Source organism: Pteropus vampyrus, unplaced genomic scaffold, assembly GCF_000151845.1.
Source record: "Pteropus vampyrus isolate Shadow unplaced genomic scaffold, Pvam_2.0 Scaffold27, whole genome shotgun sequence".
Lineage (NCBI taxonomy): Eukaryota > Metazoa > Chordata > Mammalia > Chiroptera > Pteropodidae > Pteropus > Pteropus vampyrus.
In genome coordinates this window covers 11,140,567-11,165,262 of record NW_011888808.1, presented here as the reverse complement: position 1 = coordinate 11,165,262, position 24,696 = coordinate 11,140,567, and the positions used below count along the sequence as shown (strand labels likewise).

Here is a 24,696-nt window from a genome sequence, read left to right as displayed (position 1 = left end):
TGTTCTTTCTTTTCTAGGGTATAAATTAAAAGTAACACATACTAATAGTATTGATAATAAAATATTTTAAAGTAAATTATAGATGTTGTATCCCCTTCCCCCTCAATAAAAATGCGTGTAGATTTGGGATTTGGGTCTCACTTGCCAAATGCTCACTAGTAGAGTGCCAGCCGCTGGTTCTTCTTTCTTGTCTCTGTTCTAAGATTAGATGCTGGAGCTACAACCATGTGCAAAGAGGGTGTGCTTAAAACACTGCCATCATTCCCTGAGCAGTGGCCAATGCCCCACCTTCTGCTGAGGTACATATAGCTTTTCTGTTGCAACAAATGTCCCCTAGGTCAATATTAGCAAACCTCTTGTTGTTGCAGTGACTGGTGATTAAAATAGTTACATTTGCTTTAAGCAAGCCCACGAAGGAAAACATTTTTCCCTGAGGGCGAAGAGAAGAGGGAATAGTCTAACACTAAAACCAGAATCTATTTCCCAAGGTCAGATGGGAGTCTGGAAAGGAAGCCAGCTCTTTAAGGGAAGGGTGTTTTCTTGGCCTCAAAGCAGATCTTCCCCCAGAACATTCCCCACTAAGTCACCCACTCACACTCATCCTCTGGTCAAATATTCATTTACCATTTTTTTCTTTGAGAGAAATATACAAATGAATAAAACACAGTCCCTGTACCTACAGTTTATAATCGAGTGGAAAATCAATCATAACGAATCGCAAGGTTCATTAATGTGAATCTTGCTGCCTGATGTGTAGCTCAGTCGCCCACCTTCTAATTCACCACTTGATAACACCACTTTTTTCTACAAGTCCTTCATAGACTTCTCTCTGCTTTACATATTATTCCATGGATTCATAAACTTAACCTGTGTCCCTCGTCTCCTCACACCGGGTTTCAAAGTCTCCTTCAGCCTGTCCATACACACCACCTCTCTCACCTTCAAGAGATGAATTGCAATGCCTTAGTCAGATCACTGCTGCTACTTTAAAGCAGGAAATGGTGACCCTTTGCTCTCGGAGGCCTCTCAGGAGACTTGGTGCAGACTTAGCAGGTCAACAAAACAATGAATTAATCGTGTGAGCCGTTGTTACCTGCCACACTCGGAGGGTCTATGGAGAACAAACGAGGCCTTCTCATTGCCAAGGAGGCGACCCTGGTAGGCACCCTTTGGAAAGCATGACTGAGGAAGGCGAAGGTGTCATAGAGGCATAGAGGGTCTCTGAGAGCACAGAGTCTGGCTTTCTGTGCTCTGAAGAATCCAAGCACCACAAATATTCATCTTGTGGCTGTGGAGATAAATTAACCGCTATCTGGCAGTGTGGGCAAGCTCTGTTGAGACTCTACAAAACCATAAAGAGAACTTTTATCTTAATCCACGGTTAACTTCAAAGCTGATTTTTTAGTATTTTGATGTGTATGTTTTAAAATTACTTGACCCGGAAGAGAAATACATCCTGCCCATTGAAATGTAATTGTTGGAACACTTAGGGGCCTGGCTTCGTCAGTTACATGAAAAGATCTTTAACATGAATTAGTGGTGTACATACATCTGCCTGCTTTTAGGTTAGGTGTCCATGACCAAGTTTTCTCTCCATCATTTTTCCAATGGTCAACAGATAAAAATAGTGACAAGGGGAATGAATAGACAAATTGTGGTAGATCCATACATAGAATATTATACAGAAATACAAAGGTCAAAGTGTTGACAAACAAAATATCCATGAATTTCAAATAATTATGCTGACTGAAAGGAGGCAGACAAAAGTGAGTACATACTACATGAGTTCATTTGTATAAAACTGTAGAAATGCTCACTAATCTCCAGTGACAGAAAGCAGGATAGCGGCTTCCTTTAATTGGGAGTGATGTAAGTGGAAACAGGAGTGGGGGATTACAAATGGGCAGGAGAAAACTTCTGGTTTGACACACACACATGCGTACACAAACACATATATGGATGTCAAAACTTATTGTGGTAATGGTTTTATAGGTGTATATATGTCAACACTTAAAAAATTGTAACTTTAAACGTGCAGGTTGTTGTATGTCAATTATACCTCAATAAAACTAAAAAAAAAAAACAAAAAAACAAAAAAAACCAGGTACTATAATGGTAAAATCCTTATTGCTACCTGAACTAATCTCATTTAGTCATTTTAGAGTTTCCTGGGAGGCACAGCTGATGGTCTGCTCTCAGTGATCCTGGGAAGACACCAAAAAGCAGAGACGAATATCAGGGGAGTGGCCCTCTGGGACCCCTGATTCTTGGCTGGTCTCCTCCTCTAAGGAGATCTGCACCCAGGCTACTCATGGGCTCTGGTTGAGCTCAGGGGATTAAGAGACTATAAAGTGGGATAAAGTAGGGTTGCGGACATTCCTTGATACTTCCATCCCCTCCCGACACTACTCTCCATGAGAGAACTTCTAATCTGGTCTGATTTCCAGGACCGTGATCGAGCCGCATTGACTAGTGAGTGGAGTTATTGTTTCTTAACAGAATCAACCCAACCTTTGGTCTCTCTCTTCCAGTTTTTACTTCTGTGCAACTGAGTGTGTAGAGACAAAACATCTTTCCTATCCTTGCCTCCAGTTTGAGCTAATGAATCACTCCTTGAAAAATAACTCCCTTGTATAAAGAGGAGCCACTCTCTCAATCACTCCTTGTCCTCCTTAGCCTGTTTATTGTTCTACACTGTTCTTATCACTATCTTATTATATATTATATATTTATTTACTTGTTTGTTTCTTTCTATGCCTCTGCCTCCCACAACCCAAACTAGGGCACATACAAGCATGAGAAAAGAGTCTCTGACTATTTTATTCATTGCTATATTTCCAATGCTTGGACATAGAAGGCAGTCAATAAATATCGTTGAATGAATAATCGAAGTATTCTCTTTTTGTTAAGGCAGTAGCATTAAAAAATTCCCTGATTCACTCCTTCCTAATTTCTTTCTCAGCTTAGGAACAATAGGAACACTCTTTTTTAATTCAGACTTAGTCTTTAAAGCCGAATGAAATAAAGGGGCTGGCGCCCATGTGGTTCAGGACCGACACAGGACTGGCTTGATCATGGTGGCATCCACAGCTGTCAGCCTGGGTGCCCAGAGACCACCACACCTGAGCACTTAATTGGCTACTAACTTCTCATGATTAGGTTTCTCGAATTATGCTATTCTGCAGCATATCCACCAAGTGTTAAATTATTTTAAAGAATGAGACCAAACTGTTACATTTGATTTTTTTTTGTTTAGAAATAACCTCAAATTTACAGAAAAATTAGAAGTTAAAAAAAAAAACAAACCTTTCTGTGTTCTGAATCACTTGAGAGTAAGTTGTCAACTAGATTCCCCATCCTCTCCAAATACTGTAATGTGAATCTCTAACATACAAGGACCCTCGTCTACCTAACCACAACCATCACTATCAGGAAGTTGACACTTATACCATACTACCATGCAATCCTTTCTCTCCTTTCAAGTTTCATTAATTTTCCCAGCAATGTCCTTTATAACCAAAGGACCGGATTCAGAATTGTGTCTTGCATTTAGTTGTCATACCTCTTTGGTCTCCTTCAATCTGGAATCATTCTGCAGTTTTCCTCAGACTTTCACGGCCTTTCGTGACTATCCCTCCACTTCAGTTTATCCGATGTTTCCTCATTATTAGATTCAGGCTATGTATCTTCGGTAGAGACTTCACAGAAGTGACGCTGTTCTCACTGAAGCCTATTGGGTAATACACAGTTCTGACTTTCTTGCCTTACTGATTTTCTTGCCTTTTCCAGCAGTTCTGACTGGCCCAAGACGCATGTTATGTTTACCTGGCAAGGAGAATAAAGGTCGCAGATGGAATTAATGCTGCTAATCAGGTGACTTTAAGATGAAGAGATCATCCTGGATGATCCTGGGGGTGGGGGGCGATGTAATCACAAGGGTCTTTATAAGTGGAAAGGGAGGAAAAAAGAGATGGTGGCACAGTGATGTGACATGAACAACTCAATTGGCCACTGCTGGCTTTGAAATGGGGGTAGAGGGCCATGAGCCAAGGAATGTGGGCAGCCTCTAGTATCTGGAAAAAGCAAGAAAATGAGCCTCTGGAAAGGAATGCAGCTGTGATTTTCGTCCAGTGAGAGGTCCCAGGCTCCTGACATCCAGAACTGTAAAATAATAATAAACTTATGTTGTTTTAAGTTGCCAAGTTTATGGGAATTTGTAATGGCAATAACAGGAAACTAATACATACCCCTTGACATGTCGTGGTATGTATGTATTCAGTCTGAAATTCTGCAGACTCTCTGCCCAGGCCCGTGAGGACCAGCTTGCACTTGGGTCAGTACATTGACGTGGTCGACCCCCTCTCTGGGCAAGGTTGGATGAGCTGGTATCGGACACCTCTCCCTGAACACGTCTGGTTGGCTGGAAGCCATGGCGAACCAACGTGGGGCCAAATTCCTCCTGAATGGAGTAAGAAAGCCTTTTTCAGTCCAGAGGTGCAAAATCTTGGCTGGATCATCCCAGTAAATTCTCAGGAAGTCTGGCAAGCTCCTTGTTTGGAGGCATGCTCTCAGTGATGTCAAGCTTGAGCCTCTGAATGGACGCCCCCTCCCTGGGCAGCCTGTTCCTGTGAACTGGAGAACGACCTCCACGCCTGCTTGGCCTGGCTTGCTTCCTCCACTGTCCCGGCTTCCATTCGGGTGAGTGGAGGTGGGCCGGGAAGTAAAGTTCTAAAAGGAGAAAAGCACCAGAGAGACCTGCAGACTCAGAGCGGCTCAGGATCATTTGGTCCTATTGCCTTTCGCACAGAGGAAGGAGCTAGTCCAGGGTCAAACTAGATTAGCTCAGACCGATTTCCTTTATGTGACAGAGAAAAGTTGTCCATTATTTTTTGCAAATGGGAGTCGTAGTCTGCCCATGAAGGGGATCCCAGAGAAGTCTGACCAACTGAGGAATCTTGGTAGAGAGAGCAAATTTAGGAAAAGTTTGGGAATTTGGAGGAGGAAGGCAGGAAAGGGGGCAGCACTGAGCTGGGGAGGGTGGGGAAGCGGGGTCCCTCTGCCCCATCTCAGCGCTAAGCATTTTCAGCCAGTACTTCGGCCTTGCTAGGGGTTGGCCTGCGGGCCTCCCTCTCGGAGTCCCGCCCAGGGTGGCTCTCGCGGGGCTCCCCTATTTGGCCGGCTCTCCCGGGCTCTGGGCGGGGCCGGAGGAACGCGGGGGTGGGAGTCCTGGAGGAAGATGCGCGGAGCTGGCGGCGAGGCCGGGCACGGGAGGCAGCGGGGTGGGGATCTGGGGTGGGCTGCGCCCTGCAGCTCCAATTCATTCCACACCCCGCGCAAAGCAGCCGCTCTCAGCTGAAATCACTCCCCTTTCAGGAGGAGGGAAGGGAAATCAAGGTACCTAGCCCCTTTCTGCTTAAAAAAAGCGAAAGGAGATCTGGGCAGCTTTGCGGCCACTCCCGCCCCACTCCTGGACCATGCACCTCTGCGTCTCCCCGCTCAGCCACAGGCGAGGATTCAATTTCTTGAGCTGAGAGCTAAAACTTGGTGACTTTTCTTCTCCCCAACAACCGAATCATGCCATGTGTCCAGAGGAGCTGGCTTGCAAACCTTTTGGTGGTGGCTCAGCTCCTGAACTTTGGGGGCCTGTGCTATGGGGAACCCCCTCAGCCGGGCCAGGTGCGCTTCCCGGACAGGAGGCAAGGTTGGTGGCTTTTATTTATTTCCTTTGAAAATCTGTGGTAAAACGTGTGAAAAGTCGGTGGCTCCCTTTTCCCTTCCCCCACTTGGCTGAACTCTGCAGAGCCTTTTGGCTGATTTGTAAGGAAATCTGAGCTGGGAGCTCTGTACCATAGAGTGTCTCGGAATTCCGTGTTTCAGGTGATGATACCTTAATTCTTACTAAAAGGTGAATATCGTGCTCTTCTTGATGCTGCTGCAGTCAGGACTCCAGAGGTAGCTGGTAACCACCCCCACCTCTCTCTTTTGTCTCCTAAAGGCTGCACTGTTTCAATCTCCTAGTTTTCAGAATTCTGAATGTGGAAATGATTTTATAAAAAAAAGTTAGAACTGGCTACGGGCAGGCATTATTACAGTGTTTTTAGTTACTTTTAAACTTCGGGTCAGGGAAGGGGAAATGTGCCCTCCCCACCACCGTGAGCCTCCCCCGTTCCGCCTCCCCCGAGTGATCTTGGCTGTGTTTTGGTTTCCTGGAAAGACTTAGGGCTGTGTTTTAAAAATAACAGTCCTTTGGGGGAAAATTTACCACTTTAGGGGGTCACCTTTTCCTGTCTTGCCTCCCTGATCACAGCCAGTTGTGTCTCTTTCTGAATATTGTGAAACTCATGATGCCATAGACATACTGGAGGAGTTGTGATAATTTATTATTATTATTATTATTAATTATTATTATTATTATTATTATTATTATTATTATTAAGCCTGACACCCTGGCAGAGTGGTGTTGTTGCCTCTGCTATTTTATTGGATTTGGAAGGGTCGGAGACACTTTCCTGTTTGGTGGGGAGTTCATTGTGCTTTTGGGAGAAAACAGTCATAGCATTTGTAATGGCCTGTGTGGCTGGAGAATGTTACATGCACCAAGACTGCTAAGGCACTCTGTGTGTGTCAGCCCACCCTATGACCACCCACAACAGCCTCCTGGGGTGCAGGGACCGTTGTAACTATTCCTGTTTTGCAGATGAGGCAGCTGAAACATGGAGAATGTGTGGGCCTAGCTAGTGGTGGAGTGAGGTTTTGAAGCCAGGTAGCCTGACTCCAGAGGCTGGCCTCTTACAGTCAAGCAACATTGCCCTATAGTTGTAATAGAGACAACACACACACACACACACACACACACACACACACACACGCGTGTGCAATCTCATGCACCAAGTGCTAGGTTAGCATCCATTAAGTCCTGTGTCTGCTGCTCAAGTCTTGAGAAGTTTCCATGGCTTTCTGACTCCTTTCATCCCCAAGACCATTTGGGTGGCAGACATCACCAGCCTGTCCTTGTTTAGGATTTCCAGGCAGTGATTTCTGCCTACGTTGCAAAGTCCAAAACTGCTGGAAAGCTCATCTGCTGAGACTTCAAGGGCCATCAGAAGCAAGTCCCTTTGCTTTTCTTGGAAGCTGGAACCCTCAGACACTGGGGTTCGATGTCAATCAGTCAGCACTCGCTTGTGTAAACGGTCCAGATACTGTCTCCAACCCCCAAGTTTAAAATAGCAGCATTTGTTGTTCTTTGAAAAACAGCCCCTTTGTGAAAAGTCTCTCTTCTGCAGCCTCACAAAGCCTGCGAGCACTTCCCAGGGCATTTGGAGGTAGTTTGGTTCAAAGACACACATTCTTCTGGGTTGGTTTTCAGCTCTGCTTGCTCCACATCTTCTTTGTAAGCAAATTCAGCTTAGCGTGGAGCACACACTATGGGGCCTTGCTTTCTCCTCTCTGGAAAGTGGGAAATGGTTGTTTTTCCTGGTCACCTTTAGGGGTATGTACTGAGAGTTTGATATTGAAAAATAGCTGTAAAGTGCTGCGAGCTTATTGGCGATGCCTAGACATTTTAGGTTTAAAAAATAATTTCAGATTTTAAAAGCCTTTACACCAAAATATTCGACCTTAATCAACTCACTAATGGATTTACAAATAATCCACATTTTAAGCAAAAGAGAAATTTCTGAGCAGAGTTCTAGCCAACTAGTTAGAGAGGGAAATTTTCAGGCTTCCTGGGAACAGGATGACCTGGGTTTTGCTTCCAAATGACCTGCCTGCTGCTTCGTGATTAGCCAATGCCCCTAGACTTCCATTTGCACTCTGACGGCATTTTTGAATTGCACCCAAATTCCAAACATTTAAACTTGCGAATTACTTTAGACATCATCTCTCTTATCCTTCTTATTTTTACAGGTGAGGAATGGGAGACCGAGGTGATCAGTCTGTTAGCCAACATGTATTTATTGAGCACTTACCAAATGCCAGTTTACCAGAGGGCTGAAGGGAATTGCACAGGGCCCACCAGTCAGAAACATATTAGAGCCTAGATAACCACTAAGGTTCCTTCTCGTTTAAAGGGTCGGGCCCAGTCGGGATTTTAGACCAAGGAAGGAATATAGAGATAAACGCAACCCTTTCTGGGACTAGAAACAGGCAGATTTGACAAACTCTGCTCAGTATTCTTTCCACATCGCTCAGTGGTGCAATGACTTTTATCCGCAAGGTTCCCAATCTAGCATCAGAACAATGGGAAATATTAATCTCGTGTACAACATATTGCCTCTCTTCCAAGCCAGTGATATCCCCTTAGGTTTGTTATTCCCTGGACTGTTTACAAGTCACCAGTCACTTCTGTGATCGCCTTTGCTCCCGACGACTTCATGAAATCAACAAGGTAGGCCCTTGACCCCATGTTAGAGATGTGCTCTGGGCTGCACAGGCTTGTGCAAGAATGCAGAGTGTTTCGACACAAATGTTATCACGCATTTATGACATTTGCAAAAATATAAGTTCTGCCAGCAAGAAATGATTTCAGCTATTTTCTTAATGTGAGAAAAGGCTTCACAGTTTTGATATTTTGTTTGTGTTAATAATAAGGAGCAGTTATGGTTTGTGGATTAGTTACGAGGTTAGTGAGCAAATCCAACATCCAGTGTTTTTTTTTTTTACAACTTCAAAGGGACTAACTTACTTCTTCACAACATTTCCGCATATGTAATTTTCTATAATAAAAATACAGTCAAAAGGTTACAACCACCCATGGAAGATAATTATGAAAATAAACTTCCATTACAGAAATTTCACTGCCCTTTTCAGTAAGGAGTCTTTGAAATTCAATTGCTCTCTAAGATAGGAATAAATATGAATAATAAGTATAGATTTGACCTAAAATTTATAAAAACTGGCAGGTAAATATTCTCTCACCTCTTTCGTTTCTTTCTAAGTAGAGGGTATAAGATCACTTGGTCTTTTGTATTTTCAGAAGTGTTTGTGCCAACAGGCTTCATTCAAAGTTCTCATGAAGTGTTAGAATTTATGGCCAAAGGTTTCAGATTGAATTTTAAACCAGGCAAATCAAAACATTCAGGGCCTACAATTTATTTCCATAAACCCTAGTGTAGACTGTGATATCATAACCCTGTGTCCCAGCCTCGCCTCAGCCTTGACATCTGGTGCTCAGTGCTAGACCCTTGAGAAGCAGTTAGGGCAGAGCTTAGAAGGGTAGGCTCTGGGGTCCAGTTGTGCCAACATGAATCCTTACCTCACTTTCTTTCTTTCTTTCTTTTTTTTTTTTTTACAGAGGTGAGAGTGGAGGCTAAGACAAGGGACACCATTAATAATACCCACCCCTGAGAACTGTGAGCATTAGACGGGACCAAGTTGGTGTAGTCTTAGTGCTATACTTAATCATAGAAATGGTAAAAGTTAGGAGCTGTTAATATTTCCTGCCATCTTATTTCTCTATCTCTGTCATATCTCCTCTGAACTCTAATTTCTGTTGGCCAAGGTTATAGCTACCTAATCTTCCAAACTAAGCACCTACTGAGAGGAAACCGAGGTGAGTGTGAGTTTCTTCTGTATCTCCGCTTGGAGGATACATTTATTTATGGCCACGGTGATCTCTGGTAGCCAAGTTTCTTCCTTTAATACCAATAATGTCTAGTGAGCGCTATTTGTCAAGCACATTCTAAATCTATTACATATATTAATACATTGGATTCTCGTACCACCCTAAGAGGTAGATATTGTTATTATTATGCCCAAGTTATAGATGAGACAACTGTAGTTGGGCCACCAACATAAACCATGCTCTGTCCATGGCCTCCTATTTCCATCCACACCTATGGGTTGACATGACTTAGCTGCTTCGTTAGCAAGAGGCAAGACCAGTCTTATTTCTCTTTATTATGCCCGATGAAGACGCAGTTGTCATCTCCATTTATTGCTGAGCAAATCGAGGCCTCTTCAAGAAGTCAAGCAGTTCTTTTCTTGCCAGGTCATCGTTGCCAGGGGCAGCGACTATTGCCTCTACTCCGTTATACTCTCAAGTGCAGCTGCTTATGTATGTGAAGTGTGGTGGGAAACACATGACTTTGAAATAGGAAACATAAGATTTTAATCCAAGTAATGTTGCGTATTGGCTCCGTGCCTTCCCTTAGACTCGGTTTCTTTATGAAATGGCGATCATAATCTATAAGACAAGGTCATTATGAATATTGGGTGAGGAGAGACTTATAGTACTTGGCTCATAGCAAGTGCTCATTAAATGGCTACGCTAATTGTTATCATTATATTGTCATACATCCACCCGATGTTGGCTCTCTCAAAAACCCATTAGATCAAAAGCAACTTGGTGAAAAGCTCTAAATTTGTTTGCACTTTTATTCTTTGGGCAAGAGGTGCTTTGGTCTTTCGTTTATAGTTTCAAAACTTATGTCTAACTCTTTGAGATGTATCTTCAGAGACAGGATCTGTGAGGGACATAAGAGATTCTCTTGAGAGAGGTGTCAGCATCTGGACATTGACCTCACACACAGGGGTGCCATTGCCAGATGACAGTAATACTCAGTCGAATATGATTTTTCTTGCCCTGAATTTTCCTCTACTGCTCTAACCCTAGAGGAGCCAGAGACATCGTTGTGAGTAGTAAAGGAGAGGAGAAACATTAGAGAACTGCTAACAGAAGCCTACCACATCTGCCTCACCCAGCTCAGCCATTCCTCTCCTGAGGTCTGAACTTGGAAGAGCAGTGACAGCTCTGATACTAAAGAGGTCCAGATATTCCCTGCGGAGGGGGCAGTACGGAGGCCTGAGTCAGTTTGTCTCCTAGTTCGTGGCATAGTAGCATCATTAATTTGTGCAAAACCCATTCTCGTTTTATTTATTTATGCGTTGTGTCCCCATTCTCCACTTTCATTCTTTCTCATAGAAAACCATTTCATAGAAAATAATTCGAACAGCTTCCATATGCATTTTTTGTTTGCATATGTCCTGGTAAACTTTATAGTATTGTTTTTGTGTGTACGTATTTACCATTAATGTAAATGGCTCTGTATTAACTTGCTTTATTTCTCATTTTCCACTGGGCATTGTTGTTAAGATCTGTCATGTGGTTATGTGGTCTACTGGTCCCAGATTCTTCAGTTAAAGGCAATGTGTCTGGACATTTTACACCTAAAAACTGAGACACTTTATTAGTACCTAAGAGTGAAAACTCTGTGCTCTGCCCCATATTTTATCCAAGGCAGAAATGAACGACCCTACAAAGTGTGTTCAAAGGCAGTTGTCTGGGAGGAAAAAAAGATCTTTTATAATTTAGCTCATCAGGTCCAGTTCTTTTAATTAACCAGCTACAAATGTGTTCACCTCTACATCCACACAGATGAATCAGGCACTTGTGATGTTCAAGATTCTGGCCTCCAAAGGGTTTGGAGATAAATAATGTAATAAACAAAAGATATTGTCAAATAAGGCCATTCTGGGAGCTACAGAAAGTAAGGATATGGGGGTTCAGAAGAGGGAGAGGGAATTTCAGCCAGAGACATTAAGAGAAAGAAGAGAGAGGATTGGAGTTGGGACTTTAAAGCATAAACAGGAATAAACAGGATATTGATAGAGAGCGCAAACAACATAGTGGTTGGGGAAGCAACACAAGCAAAGTGATACAAGTTAGAAAGCGCAAGTAGAGCTGTGAAGTGACCAGTAGAATTGTTTTCTTCTCCCTTTTGTTCTTTCTCCTCGAGCGGATTAGTTTATCTTCTAAGTTGGTTCATGGTTTGCTTTAAGAACTCTGTAACCCAGAGTAATGATTATTCCCTAATCGTTAGATCCCTTGTTATTCTCAAACATAAAAATGAAGGAGCGGTGGGGACCTAAATTTGAGTAAGTCAAAAGGCGTGTGTGTTCTTGCGTGTAGAAGGAAGAGCTGTTCCTCTCTTGCAATGTTAAAGTGGCAATTTTCACGTTTTGAGCCCAGGCCTCAGATTGCTTACCCTTTCTTTTTGTATATTTAGTGAAAATAAAAAAGAACCACCCAAGTTCTTTTAAGCACTCTCTGCTACCTTACCGAACACTTAGGCTGTAATTAATGTGAGGTTTGTCAGAGCATATGTGACGAGTTTGCTGTGTTTTTGCATTTTTCCATTAACTCGACTTCATGGGACATTCCCGAGGCATCTAAACTCCTTATAATGAACAGCAAAGCCCTGTGATTTATATTAAACAGCTCTTAACTTGAAATGTTCCCATTCATCGTACTTGCCGTCTTCCTAACAGGATTCATCATGAATTAATTTGCACCTTAATTTGGCTCTGGTAAAACATCTGACATCCTAAGCTTTGAGCTCAGAGGGTCACACACACGAGGATGGAGTCCCATGTCTGTTCAAATAATTTCATGTTGACAGCATTTTTATGGTGGAAGGGGTCTTAACACTGCAAGTCAGCAGTGGAGTTTTGCTATTAACAAACTAAAATCTAAGTGAGCAACGGGAGTGCATTTGCCTTGCTACAGATTCAGCAGGGCTCCCTCAGTTTTATTCTGTATCCTTTTTTCTTTCAGAGCATGTCATCAAGGGCCTGCCAGAATACTATGTGGTGGCTCCTGTCCGCGTCGATGCAAGTGGGCACTTTCTGTCATATGGCTTGCACCACGCCTTCACCAGCAGCAGGAGGAAGAGAGACTTGGGTGGCCCAGAGGACCGGGTGTACTATAGGATTTCACACGAGGAGAAGGACCTGTTTTTTAACTTGACAGTCAATCAGGGACTTCTTTCCAGAAGCTACATTGTGGAGAGGAGATATGGGAACCTCTCCCATATTAAGATGGTGGCTTCCTCGGCGCCCCCCTGCCATCTCCAGGGCACGGTTCTGCAGGAGGGCACCAGAATCGGGACTGCAGCCCTCAGTTCCTGCCACGGACTGGTGAGTGCCTGGGTCCCTCGCCTCCCTCCTCTGCTCCCAGACCCCTGGCATCTTGACCTGCACACCCACTGCCATTGGGTTCACAGATGCATTCAACACTTACCAGTTGAGCACTGAAGATGTAGATGGTCCCAATGTCCAAGCAGGTCGGGGAGAAAGTGCATAAAATTAAAAGTTGCTCGGTCTGGAGGTATGGGGGTGTAAGAGCTCTAAAGTAGCAGCTCTGCCCAGGTGATTCTAGCCTGCAGTCAGGTTGAGAACCACTGCTCTAAATTGCTCCCTACTTTCATCTTGTGTTTTCTAAGGGCTTACCGTTTAGCCTAATTCCAGGCTTAGAAATAGAGTAATGGGACTTTTCACTTTCGAATGGCCCCGGAAAGCAGTGAGAACCACCACATGGACATTTTCAAATTCAGATTTCAGATTCATACTAATTATATATAGGAGCACCAAGAAGCAAATATTAACTAATGGAATTTTGTGGTAGTAGCCAAGATGATGGAAAATTTTTAGATTCAAATCATTAAATGATTTTGCCAGAAGAACCAATCCACTGGGATTACTTTGAAGCCTTTCACATATAATTAAACAATTAATGGATGGTTATAAAAAAAAGCACCAAAGCAAATGAGTTTCTTTCCTTTCTGTGAGCAGACACGCTGGCTGGCTTCAAGGTCATTTGTCCATGTGCCATAATTCGCTGATGCTCACCTAGAGTGAACTTAGTCCCAAGGGAAGTGATTGAACTTGAGTCTGATTTCTCCTGATCACTGGTCTGAGGTCTGATCTCCAGGATATTTATTTTGCCTTTCACCCAGGGATTACCCCGCACACTCACATTCACAGGTTGGCAGGTGTAGGATATGCTGGTGCTCAGCCTGCCACCGCTCCTGGTGGCAGAGGTGGCATTGGGGAAGGCTTTCTGAGGAAAGAAACACTCTCATGTGGAGGGAGGACATCTGCTTCTCATTCCTGTAGCTCAGGGCTGGCATATTCTTTGCTTCAGATGTGGTCATCCTGATGTAGGAGGTTATGTTCTCTTGGAGTTGGCTATAATTTGAAGTTCATTTAGTCTCTCATGGAGCGGACTCAGGATGGTTGCAGATTGAAGACTCAATAGAAGTTACCCACGACAAGCTGTGGGATGACTTCCTTCCTCCATTTAATATCTTTTCGCTCAGCTCTGGTGCCCATCCTCTTGGAAGCTGTTTGCAGAATAGCCCATGTCCCCAGCTCCGTAGCTCTCCCTCTGTCATCATCCTTTTCCCCTCAACACTTTTATAACTCTGAAGTTATGGAATTTGTTTCTTTTGAACAGTTTAGTTGATTTGTTCTATTCTGAGTTCTTTGATGGAGAAACTGTTCTTGAATCAGATAGACTTGGAATTCATCCTCAGTGGGAGTTGTGACCTATGAGAATCCCAGTGGGGTGGTTTTAGATTTACTGTTGCCAGGGGCCTCCAGGGCTTGTTCTAGGTTAATTTGTTGTTATTATTTCGGTTTAGATTTTTGCACCAGGATGATAGTGCAAAATGTTAGACTCCGCACTTATGCATGATACAGGATTGGGGTTCAGACAATTCATGGGGTACTACTCCACTTTCCCTAAAGACTTGGTCTAGGCACCCACAACCTGAACACCTGAACTGTACACCTGAATCAGTAAACAAATGTTTTAAATGCCTGTTCACAGTCAGGAACAGGATTTCTCAGCTCAGGCTTTATTGAAGTAAATACAGTTCTTGGTTCTGTATTAGACAGTAGCCTCCATTCCAGCTCTTGCTGGGGGAATTAAGTCTAGACCTCTCATCTGAATAGCTGCCCATGGCTCTCTCTCCAGGGCCATTCAGCTTCCACTCCCACTCAACTCTCTTTCCCTTTCCCTTTGGCACATAGAGATTTTCTTTCTTGTTTTGAGCTCAGCTATGGATTAAAATTTTGAAAGAGGTATTCTTTTTAGTTTTTTTTTTTTTTTTTTTTTAGTTAAAGTTTTGGTTTTGGGATAGTTGTAGATTCGTGTGCAATTAATACCGAGAAGTCTGTGTAACCTTTACCCAGTTCCCCCAGTGGTAACATGTTGCAAAATTACTAAATATTATCATAGCTAGGATTTTGACATTGATAGTCAAGACGCCCAACCTTTCTATCAGCAGTCTCTCACGTCGTCCTTTTATAGCCTTACTCATTTCCTTTTTATCCTCCGTTTCCTCCTTGTCTTTACATTTTATATTTAAGTCTATGATTCATTTTGAGTTAATTTTTGTATCACTAAGTAGAAATTCATTTTCTCCTTCCTTCCTCCCTTCCATCCCTCCCTCCCTCCCTCACTTTCTTCCTTCCTTCCTTCCCTCCTTCTTTCCTTCCTTTCTTTCCTCCTTCCCTCCCTTCTTTCCCACCTCCCTTTTTACTCTTTCTTTCTTTTGCCTGTGGATGTCCAATTGCTCCAGCACCATTTTTTTTAAAAAGGCTACCTTCCCTCCATTGAATCGCCTCTTCACTTGTCAAAAATCAATTGGACATATATACATATCCGTGTGAGCCTATTTCTGAGTTTTATTTTCTACTCCACCGATAACATCTTCATTACCATAACTTTATTACTATAGCCGTATATGTAATCTTGAAATCAGGTAGGTACTGATTCCTCCCACCTTATTCTTCTTTTTCAAAATTGTATTAGTAATTCTAGTTCCTTTGCCCTCCCATATAAATTTTAGAATAATCTGACTACAAAAAAAACTTGCTGGGATTGCGACAAGGATTGCACTAAGCCTATATTAATCTGGGGGAATCGACATTTGCTGTGTTTAGTCTTCGGTCCCTGAACATGGTAAGTCTCTTCCAAGTCTGCCCATGAGACCTACCTCGGTTGACAGGTGGAAATAAAAGGTCCATGATGTTTGGTCTTCCTTCCTTCCCGAGGTGAGAATTATATGGTCTTCTTAGGAAAAATTATAAATCCCACTTTGATGATATTTCTCACGGGAACTCTCTCAACCCATTACCCTTATCTGTATCGCCCATTGAGTAGGCTGTCCTTGTGGGGTGGCAGGCCTATCTTCCCATAGGTTAACGTGAATAGAGAATGAGGCTCTTAAATGGACTCAAATAATTGCCTTGTATTTTTTCTTCTCTGGATTAGAGAATTTATTTGGGGAAAAATTATTGAAGTTGTTTTGTGCAAATTTGTTCCCTTGATTTGTTCACTGATACTTATTCTTGAAATAGTCCGTTCTGGTGAGCTTTCTGATTCTAAATTAGTCTGGTAGAAAGATATCAATTTCTTTCGTGCTGAAACTCAGTGTCCTCTCCAGTGCTGAAAGATGGGGGCTGGTGAGATGAGCAGTTTATTCATAGGTGGGATTTGGCTCATCGACTCAAGGCATATTTGGAGAAGAGTCTGCTCTAGTGTAACCTAAGTTTCTATGCCTCATTAATATGATCTATGATTTCTTTTCAGTCTGAAGAACTTCAGTGCCCTTTTCATTTGAATCCCTTCTTAAAGGCTTTTAAATGTACAACCTGTCTGGGAAGTTTTAGCAAGAACCTTCTTTTTAATGACTGCCTTAACCCTGATATGCTCCTTGCAAACTATTCCTACGTTGAAAATATGGATAATCACATTAGTCAGCTCTGTTCACCTTACATTGTTGTAGATAAAAGCTTCAAAGTACTTTAGAAAGTGTTCCAGTCCTCTTGTTGGTTTAGTAAGGATAGCTGAGTCTCTTCACCCACATTGTTGGGACATCTCATTAAAACCGTTCTTGTCAAGTCATCAGTAAACTTTGTGGTGCCAGCGGGTGCCTCTCTATTACTGTACTTGATATCTTAGCACCATTTGATATGAATAATTATTTCTATTTTTAAATTGTTTTTCCTCTTGGCTTAAGTCTCACTATATTATTATAATTTTACTCTTACCTACCACGCTGACAATTCTGACTCAATAAATATCCTTTGTTCCTTTCTATGTCTTTAACTACTAGAATGTTGTTGGTTTTGTCTGTGGACCCCTCTTCTCTACCTTCACACTTTTCTTAGGTGACCTTGACCAGTTGAAAGTACCATCTATTTGTCTGTCATTCTAACTACCTACTTAATCATCTATCTATCTATGAAATTACCTAATCATTTTTCTATTGTCTATCTATCATCTATATCATCTACATCTGTCTCTGCAGATGTATGTGAATAACTACTGAATGTAGTCATAAAACTCCAGTATTTCCTTGGACCTTCAGCTGCCTATTTGCCATTTCTACATGTATGCCTAAGAAGAATCTCAAATTCAACAAGTTCAAAGAAATGCTGTTGATTCTCCCTCCCATAGTCTTCCCCACTGCTGTCTATGTCAACTCCGTTCTTCCAGTTGCCAGGTCAAAACCCCTGGACTTATGTCATCACTGACTCTTGTCTTCTCTCACACTCTGTATCTGTTCTCATCAGCCAATCCTGTCAGCTCTTCCTTCTGTTATGTTCAGAATCTACCACTCCCACAGCTAACACTCTCGTCCAGTTATTTGCAGCAGGGGTAGTTTTGCCCTCCAGGGGACATTTGTCAATGACTGGAGACATTTTTAGTTGTTACAACTGGAGAAGGGGGATTCCTTCTGGCATCTAGTAAGTGGAGATGAAAGATGCTCCTGAACTTCTACAGTGCACGGGACAGCGCTCCACAACAAAGGATTATATGACCCGAAATGTCAGTAGTTTTGAGGCTGAGAAACCTGCCCTAGTCCTAGTCACCTGAGCTAAGGAAAAGCCTGGACCATGTGCATTGACCTCCCAAGTGGTTCCTCTGTTTCTTCTCTTAATTCCCTACAAGCCATTTCTCACATAGTGGCAAGGCTGGACTTTTAAACACATTTCTAGAGCAATGCCCTCTTCTGCTTAAAGTCTCCTACTGGTTTGTCATCACAGTAGAATAAAATCTGAACACCTTGCCCTGGCTTCTAAGGCTCCCTCTGATCTGGTCACTAGCCATCTCCCTTCCCTCCTCTCCCACACATTGCCCTCCTGCATGGTACTCCAGCCACTCTGGCCTCTCTGTTTCTCAGATGTACCGAGCTCACTCTGGCCTCATCACCATTGCGTGTACCTCCACGTAGCTGTTCCTTGTCTTTTGAGTCTCAGCTTAAGGTCTTCCCCGACCACTCAATCTAAAGTATATTTCTCCAGTGTTCTATCACAACGACTATTTTATTTTTAAAAAAGAACCTACAATACCTGATAGATTTTCTTTTTTTGCTTAACTTTTCTTCCCCTCACCCTGTGTTGTTCATTTAGCTATGTTCCGTAATAAGCACTCAGTAAATACTGGTTGAATGGCTCAATGTGTCTATTTCAGTATTTAGCCTTTATATTGTTCCAAGTTCTTGTAGACACTCCCAGCCGATTGCTTCACAATGAGATGATATTTCCTCAACTACCCAAACAAAGGCTTGGATGCCACCACATTGACTTCTGCCTGAATGGTTCCCAAACTCCTTTTGATGGGGTCCCAGTTTCTTGGCTCCTTATCATGGCAGTGAGATGTTGCCTCTGCCGTATGGCTCTCCTGGGTTCATCACGTTAAGAACACTGTAACTGCCGCCATCATTTTGACTTTGGGAAGGAGACACTGCTACCAACTTGGCTATTCTCTTCTAAACCTGTTTTGGGCCTTTCTTTAGTTCTGCAAAGCACATCAGAATTCAAGCTATACTTTTCAGTAAGTTTTTATTGAAGGTTTGCATAGAAAAAGAAGGGCTGTACAACACAAATAATAACCTAACACTTCTGCTCACCTTGGCTGTGCTCAGAGTCTAGGCTGAGCTTCAAGAGGGTCTCTAACCAAGCACCTGGCCTCTCGATATGTAGCAAGGATCACTCTACCAGAAATCTCTTTGCTAAGGGACGTGCTGAAACATTTTTCTCTTGTGTCCCAGGCCCAACCATGAGGCCTCTGAGAAAGGAGGAAGCTTTCCTCACCCCAGTCTCAAGCCATCTTTGTTTCTAGTTCTTCTTTACAGGTATTTCTTTCCAGGAATGTCTCCTTCAGGGAAACCCCAACCTAAAGCTGCAGGTTCCCACCGGGCCATTTGTGCATTGCAAACCCTGCAAGGGTACCCTATGAAGAGGAACAGTGGAGGACGAAATACAGCTCGGTCTCTGCCAGGCAAACCAAGCCCTGGCCCCAGGAGGAAAAGGGGCCTTTGTATAATCTTTTAGCCCAAAGTGGAGCATCCTTTTTGTAATTTGCCTAGATGAGGTGCCTTTTAAAATTCATCTGTTTGGGGAAAGCACCTTTTAAAATTTCATCTGTCTCCTCTGCATACTTTCTTGTAATTTGCACAAATGGGTGCTACTATAGTAGCCACGGAAGCCCCTACCCACAGAATTTGGCCTGACTCTGTGGCCCCCAAGTGACAATCACATGAGAATGCAAAAACCCATCGCCAGCATGTTTCCCCAAAGCCTGAGGTATTTAGTTTCAAATAGCAGTATGGAGAGTTGGGGTGTGTGTGCATTAGTAACAGCTCTTTTCCCATTAAGCTGCAGCAGGACATGACCAGTTCCCTCTCCTGATCTCGTCTTTGATTCATGTTGGAGAACAAGTGTGTGTCTCTGTCCTGAAACCAATGGGGTCTTTGCTTCTCATCCCCAGGGAACAACTGTGTGACCTGGAACATAAAGGAGGAGGCCTCCTCCAGAAGGCACAATTATGTAAAGGCTCAGACCCTACAGATATGTGTAGAGGAAAAACATTTCTCTCACACAAATACTCAAAATTAGAGTGAAACTTTTCTGCCGAAATCTATACCCAGTAGCCATATTTGAAGGCATCCCTTCATTTTCTTGTGTAGCTATCTTTACATTGAGGTGAAAATTTTAATTTTTGTCACCAGAACAAATGGAAGGTATGCACCAAAAAGAACTTTAATCTGCCTTCTCTTAGGATGGCAGGACATTTTGAAGCTTTGGGATAGTTTTCCAGCTTCTAAACAGCAAGGTGCCAGTTTTCGCTAGGCTATGCTATTACAATAATTTTAATTCTTTAAACCGTGTTAGGTTCTAATTTCCAAAAAATGTAAGAATTAAGTCTTCTCTGTGTTTTGCTGTGTGGATGCTACAAATGAGATTAATGACATTTAAAAATGGCGCCTCTATTGAGAGGGATGTGCTTTATACCATATGACTCCCTCAAATGCAGTGCAGTTCCTGGCCCACGTGGAACATCCTGCTGGTTCCTGTTTTGTACAAAGAATGTCACCGTTTCTGCCCTCTTGTTCTTGAACTCCGGCTGCCGCCCGGGGTGATGTGGCCGAGGAATGAAATCCGCTGCCGAACTGTGTGGGAAAACTCCCAGCGTGGCTTCTCGCCTTGCTTCCTGACCCGAAACTTCGTGGCTCCTTGGCAGGAAACGCTCGTTTGAGTTGTGGGAGGCCAGTGTGTCAGGGTTTGTTGTTCCTCACCAAGAAGAGGGAAAGAAATGCTCTGTGTAACTCTGCTCCCAGGCCTAGGAGTTCTCCCTGGCCCCTGACCTTTGGGGGTTGCCTGGTAAGACCCATTATTACTCAGACATGAGGCTGGAACTGGGCTGGCAGGAGATTCCTATTAGTGCCTGGTGTTACAGGCTCATAAACATGAGTGGGTTTTTTTTTTTTTTTTTTACTCCCCGTCCCTCTCTTTTTTGTCTTTCTGCTTTTCAATTCATCAGGTTCATTTTGTGCATTTCCAGCATGATGGATTGGAAGTGGGAGAGGGACCTGAAGAACCTGTATTTTGAGGAGTAGTAGTATTTTCGTCCTTTTGCTGGATCTTGAATTAGGGACGTTCTCTGTGATCTTGGGATGGTGCAAGAGAAGGAACGATCCTCAGCCATTATGGGAGGCAAGAAGCCAGATGCTCTGTTTCTTGTTGGATATTTACTTGGCTTACAGGTTCACAGCAATGCAGCGTAGAGAAGTGACTTCCTTCTCTTGTATTTCTCTTTCCTGGAAGCTTGACTTTGAACCTCATTTCTGTTTTTATTACAGACACTAAAGATTAAGTGTCCAGAGCTTCCCAATAGATGTTTATGTATTAATATTTCTCTTCTTTTTTGATACAGCATGAATTGTAGGTCCAGGAAGCTTAAATATTAGCTTTCAGAAAGATCCAGTTCCTTTAAAATATGTCTCCATTGACTTTGAGAAATGAGAAGATGAGAGGCCTGGGTTTTAGGTTTGATAATTGAAAAAATGTTTTGCTTGGTTGTTGATGATCTTTAGTGTGACATGACTGATTTATTTTTGACTGAAATGAGATCCTTTGCCTCCTTGGGTCTGCAATTCAGATGGACAGGGTTTTTGCTACCAAATGTGTGGTCCATGGACAAGCAGCCTGAGCATCACCTGGGAGCTTGTTAGAAATGCAGATTCTTAGATTCTACCCCGATCTGCTGAATCAGAACCTAAATTTTAACAGAATCCCCAAGTGATTTGTACAGGCATTAAAATTTGTTAAGCATTGGTCCATCAAACACAGATACTAATTCTATTTGAGTTCATCTTTTTATTTATTGCATCCTTTTGGCAAATACCTGAATGCCTAACGATGCTTAGAAATGATCCTGCCATGCTAATCAATGTTGATGGGTGAAAGAGTGGAAGAGGAATCTTAGATATTGTCATTCAGAAAAAGACCGAAAAGATACATGGGACCTTGTGAGCAAATAAGACCAGTTATAGTGGCCAGATGTATACATATCGTCATCCTTTGCTGCTCTTCTGTTCTCTGCATTTTGTTATAGTCAAATCCATGTCCTTGGCATGGACAGATCTTATGCAGAGAGGGCCCCTTATGGCAGGGTACCCCAGAGACAACAGGGACAGGAGACATGGCCTCTGCTCCTGGGTTGGTGCCACCCTACTTCCATTCACTTCTATCCTTGACTAAATGTACTGGGGATTTAGGAAAGGTGCATGTGTGTTGCTCTTTCCACTTCTCCATAAGCCGTTTGTTAACCCTGCAGTTGTCCCATTTGCCTTCTTTATTGATTATCCCTGGTTATTTGCTTTTAAGGCTTCTCAAATAGTCAAACATGGAAAATCTTCCTCTAAACACATTAAAAAACCATGACCTGAGATTTCCCAATGGTATATGTTGTTGGATTTGCTTGTTTTCCTCCTTGAGATATTTCAGGCATTCATTTAAAAAGAGTGACTTTTGTACACTAGTGCTTCCTATCAGACCCAGTTTCTCTAACTTACACATTCCTTCATGGTTCTGCGGTGAAACTGGCTAGGAGGACAGTTAGCTATTCCGAGAAACGGATTTATCAGAGTTACAAAATTTCATACTAATATTCTCATTTGATGTCATTGAGTTTCCCCTTCACCAAGACACCCACCCCTCACCACCAGCCATCCTGTTTACAGACAAATTTTTCCCTGGAAATTTTTTTCTCACTTAATGTCTGCTTTGACCCTAAGGAATGAGTCATACAATTTAAAAATGCACAGCTTCCACAGTCTCTGACTAGGTCATCAGATATCACTATCTTCCAAGCAAGCTTCCTTTCTTCTAGCAAGTCTTTTTTTTGTTTGTTTTTAAGTTTGCAGCTGAATTTCTCTTTCGATCCTCCAACATTATCAGCTTATCTCTAATGATTGATTTCTTTTCCCCCCTACCTGCTTGTGGGTTTTCTGGGCTTTCTCTTTGGCTTTCTCTTTGGCTTTCCATTCTTTTTTGCTCTTGCTGTGTTAGAGTGATTTTTCCCCTATTTTTAAGCACATTTGCGGAAGGAACACACGAGGCTGAACTATTAGCTAAAATCAGCTTATTTATATAACTTATAAGTTATTTAACTTATATAATTTCTATAAGTTTCTTATCTCTTTTCTGACCTCTACATAGCTTGACGGAGAAAGAACATTGAAAATGGGCTGCCCAAAGCAGAGCTCCCAGACAAGTCGAGTTTATAGCAGGTAGAGAAGCAGGTGTGTGTGTGTGTGTGCGTGTGTGTGTGTGTGTGTGTGTTAGGAATGGAGGGAGGGAGATAGTTAATACTAATTAAGTCCACAGAAAGGTTTTTTTTTTAAATCTGAAGATATAATTCGGAAGAAATGGATGAAATTACAGTTACAGTTAGAGATGTAAAAACATCCTTGACCATCATTTATTTGAAATTGCATTAGAGCAGAGGGCACGTCTGAGCTTGGAGGATGGATGGGAGCAAACATGCAATTTCCCTTCTGAGTGGGTATTCTTTTCTATCTGGAAGACTGTGATGGCAGTTGCCTTGGCAAATGACCAGGAAAGGATTTGAGATCTACTGATAAATCCTTCTTTCTCTGGAAATAATTCCCTCTTTTAGTTAATTTTGCTTATATTAAACTGTTTCAATAAAGAGATGCAAGTTTGATAAAGCAGACTTTTCTTCCCTTTTACTTTAATCTCTAGCCCAGTCCACTGTGATTTAGGCTTTGATTTATCAAAAGCATTGGATTTGGAGTTGAGATATCTGTATTGTATGTCTGGCTGCTCATAAGTCCTTTAACACCTTGAGGTCCCAGCTTCCTTGTCTGGGAGATGAAGGCTGAATAATTTCTACTATCTTATCAGACTCAGAAGCTCTCAGCACTTAGACTGATCTGCAGTAGAGGCACATACCATTATGTGACGGTGTGTGCAAAAACAGGATTATTTTTTAATTCATAGGTGAGTAAAAAACTCTTTGAAAATGGAATCTGAAAAACAAATGTCAAAAAAAGTTAAGAGTGAGAAATAGTGTTCTAGCCCAAGTTGTGTAGGGGTGGTTAGTTACATTTTCTTTGCTGTGGAAATGCATGGGTTGAAGAAGAATGATGCAACCTTTTCCCGTGATAATTGACCCTAGAAATTTCTGAAGGCCACTTCATGAGAGACATATAGTGTTTAGAGCCTGGTGGGCCATTGGTTTAGATATATTTGGGTAATTAGCTCTGTAACTTTGGTCAAATTATCTCTGAAATTGTAAGAGTTGGCTAATCTAATAATACCTATTTTATTCGTTGGCTGTGAGGATTAAATAAAATATTGAATATGTGTCCTGCACAGAGTAAATATTCTAGAAAATAGCCATTATTATTGTTGCTCTTATTATGTCACTATTATAATTGCAGAATAAGTAGAAGGTTCAGTGTCCTACAGAAAATATGTTCAATAAATAATTTCATTTATTCACATTTATCTGCAATGCCCTAGAATTAACATATATTTTATTATTCATTATTTAGTATTTTGGACAAAGTAAGTTAAAATTTTCAATTATTTCTTTTTCCTTAATTAAAAACATTTTTCTACCTGAATTTTGGCATTTGAAGTTTTCACTCCTTCTCTGGCCCATCATGTTCTTTATTGCTGATCCAGTGATATCCTAGAAGACTCTAGATTTTCCCCTTCATTTATAATATTTTTCAGCAGGTAATACATTCACATGCTACAAAATTTAAGATACAAATGGGTTTATGGTGCAACGTATGTCTCCCACTTACTTCTGCCTCCCAGAGCCCCCCATCAATTTACTTTCTCAGAACAACTTTTTTGCCTGTCCTTCAAGAAATATTGATTATAGACTTTGTGTGTGTGTGTGTGTGGGAAAATATACATAACAACACTGACCATTTAAGCTATTTTTAGGTGTAAAGTTCCATTAAGTACATTCACATTCTTGCACAACCGTCACCGCCATCCATCTCTATAACTTTTTCAACTTCCTATTCTCTGTACCCATTAAAGGATGACTCACCCTTCCCCCTTTATCCCCTGCCCCCCCCC

The 24,696-nt window shown here is 42.2% G+C and overlaps 1 protein-coding gene and 1 long non-coding RNA gene across 2 annotated transcripts in view; both read left to right on the top strand.

Annotated features, from left to right (window-relative positions):
- The first annotated feature begins 5,226 nt into the window (after positions 1–5,226).
- The window catches only part of ADAMTS12 (ADAM metallopeptidase with thrombospondin type 1 motif 12), a 272,991-nt gene continuing 253,521 nt past the window's right edge, over positions 5,227–24,696 (top strand). Inside the window, exons 1-2 of the mRNA XM_023528495.1 lie at positions 5,227–5,701; positions 12,554–12,915. Of these exons, the coding sequence (XP_023384263.1) occupies positions 5,575–5,701; positions 12,554–12,915 (489 nt within the window). The 5' untranslated portion in view covers positions 5,227–5,574. The remainder of the gene's footprint in view (positions 5,702–12,553; positions 12,916–24,696) is intronic.
- LOC111737459 lies at positions 15,354–24,108 on the top strand. Its single transcript, XR_002779447.1, has 2 exons — positions 15,354–15,745; positions 19,562–24,108. It is a non-coding gene; the product is annotated as an uncharacterized LOC111737459 (long non-coding RNA).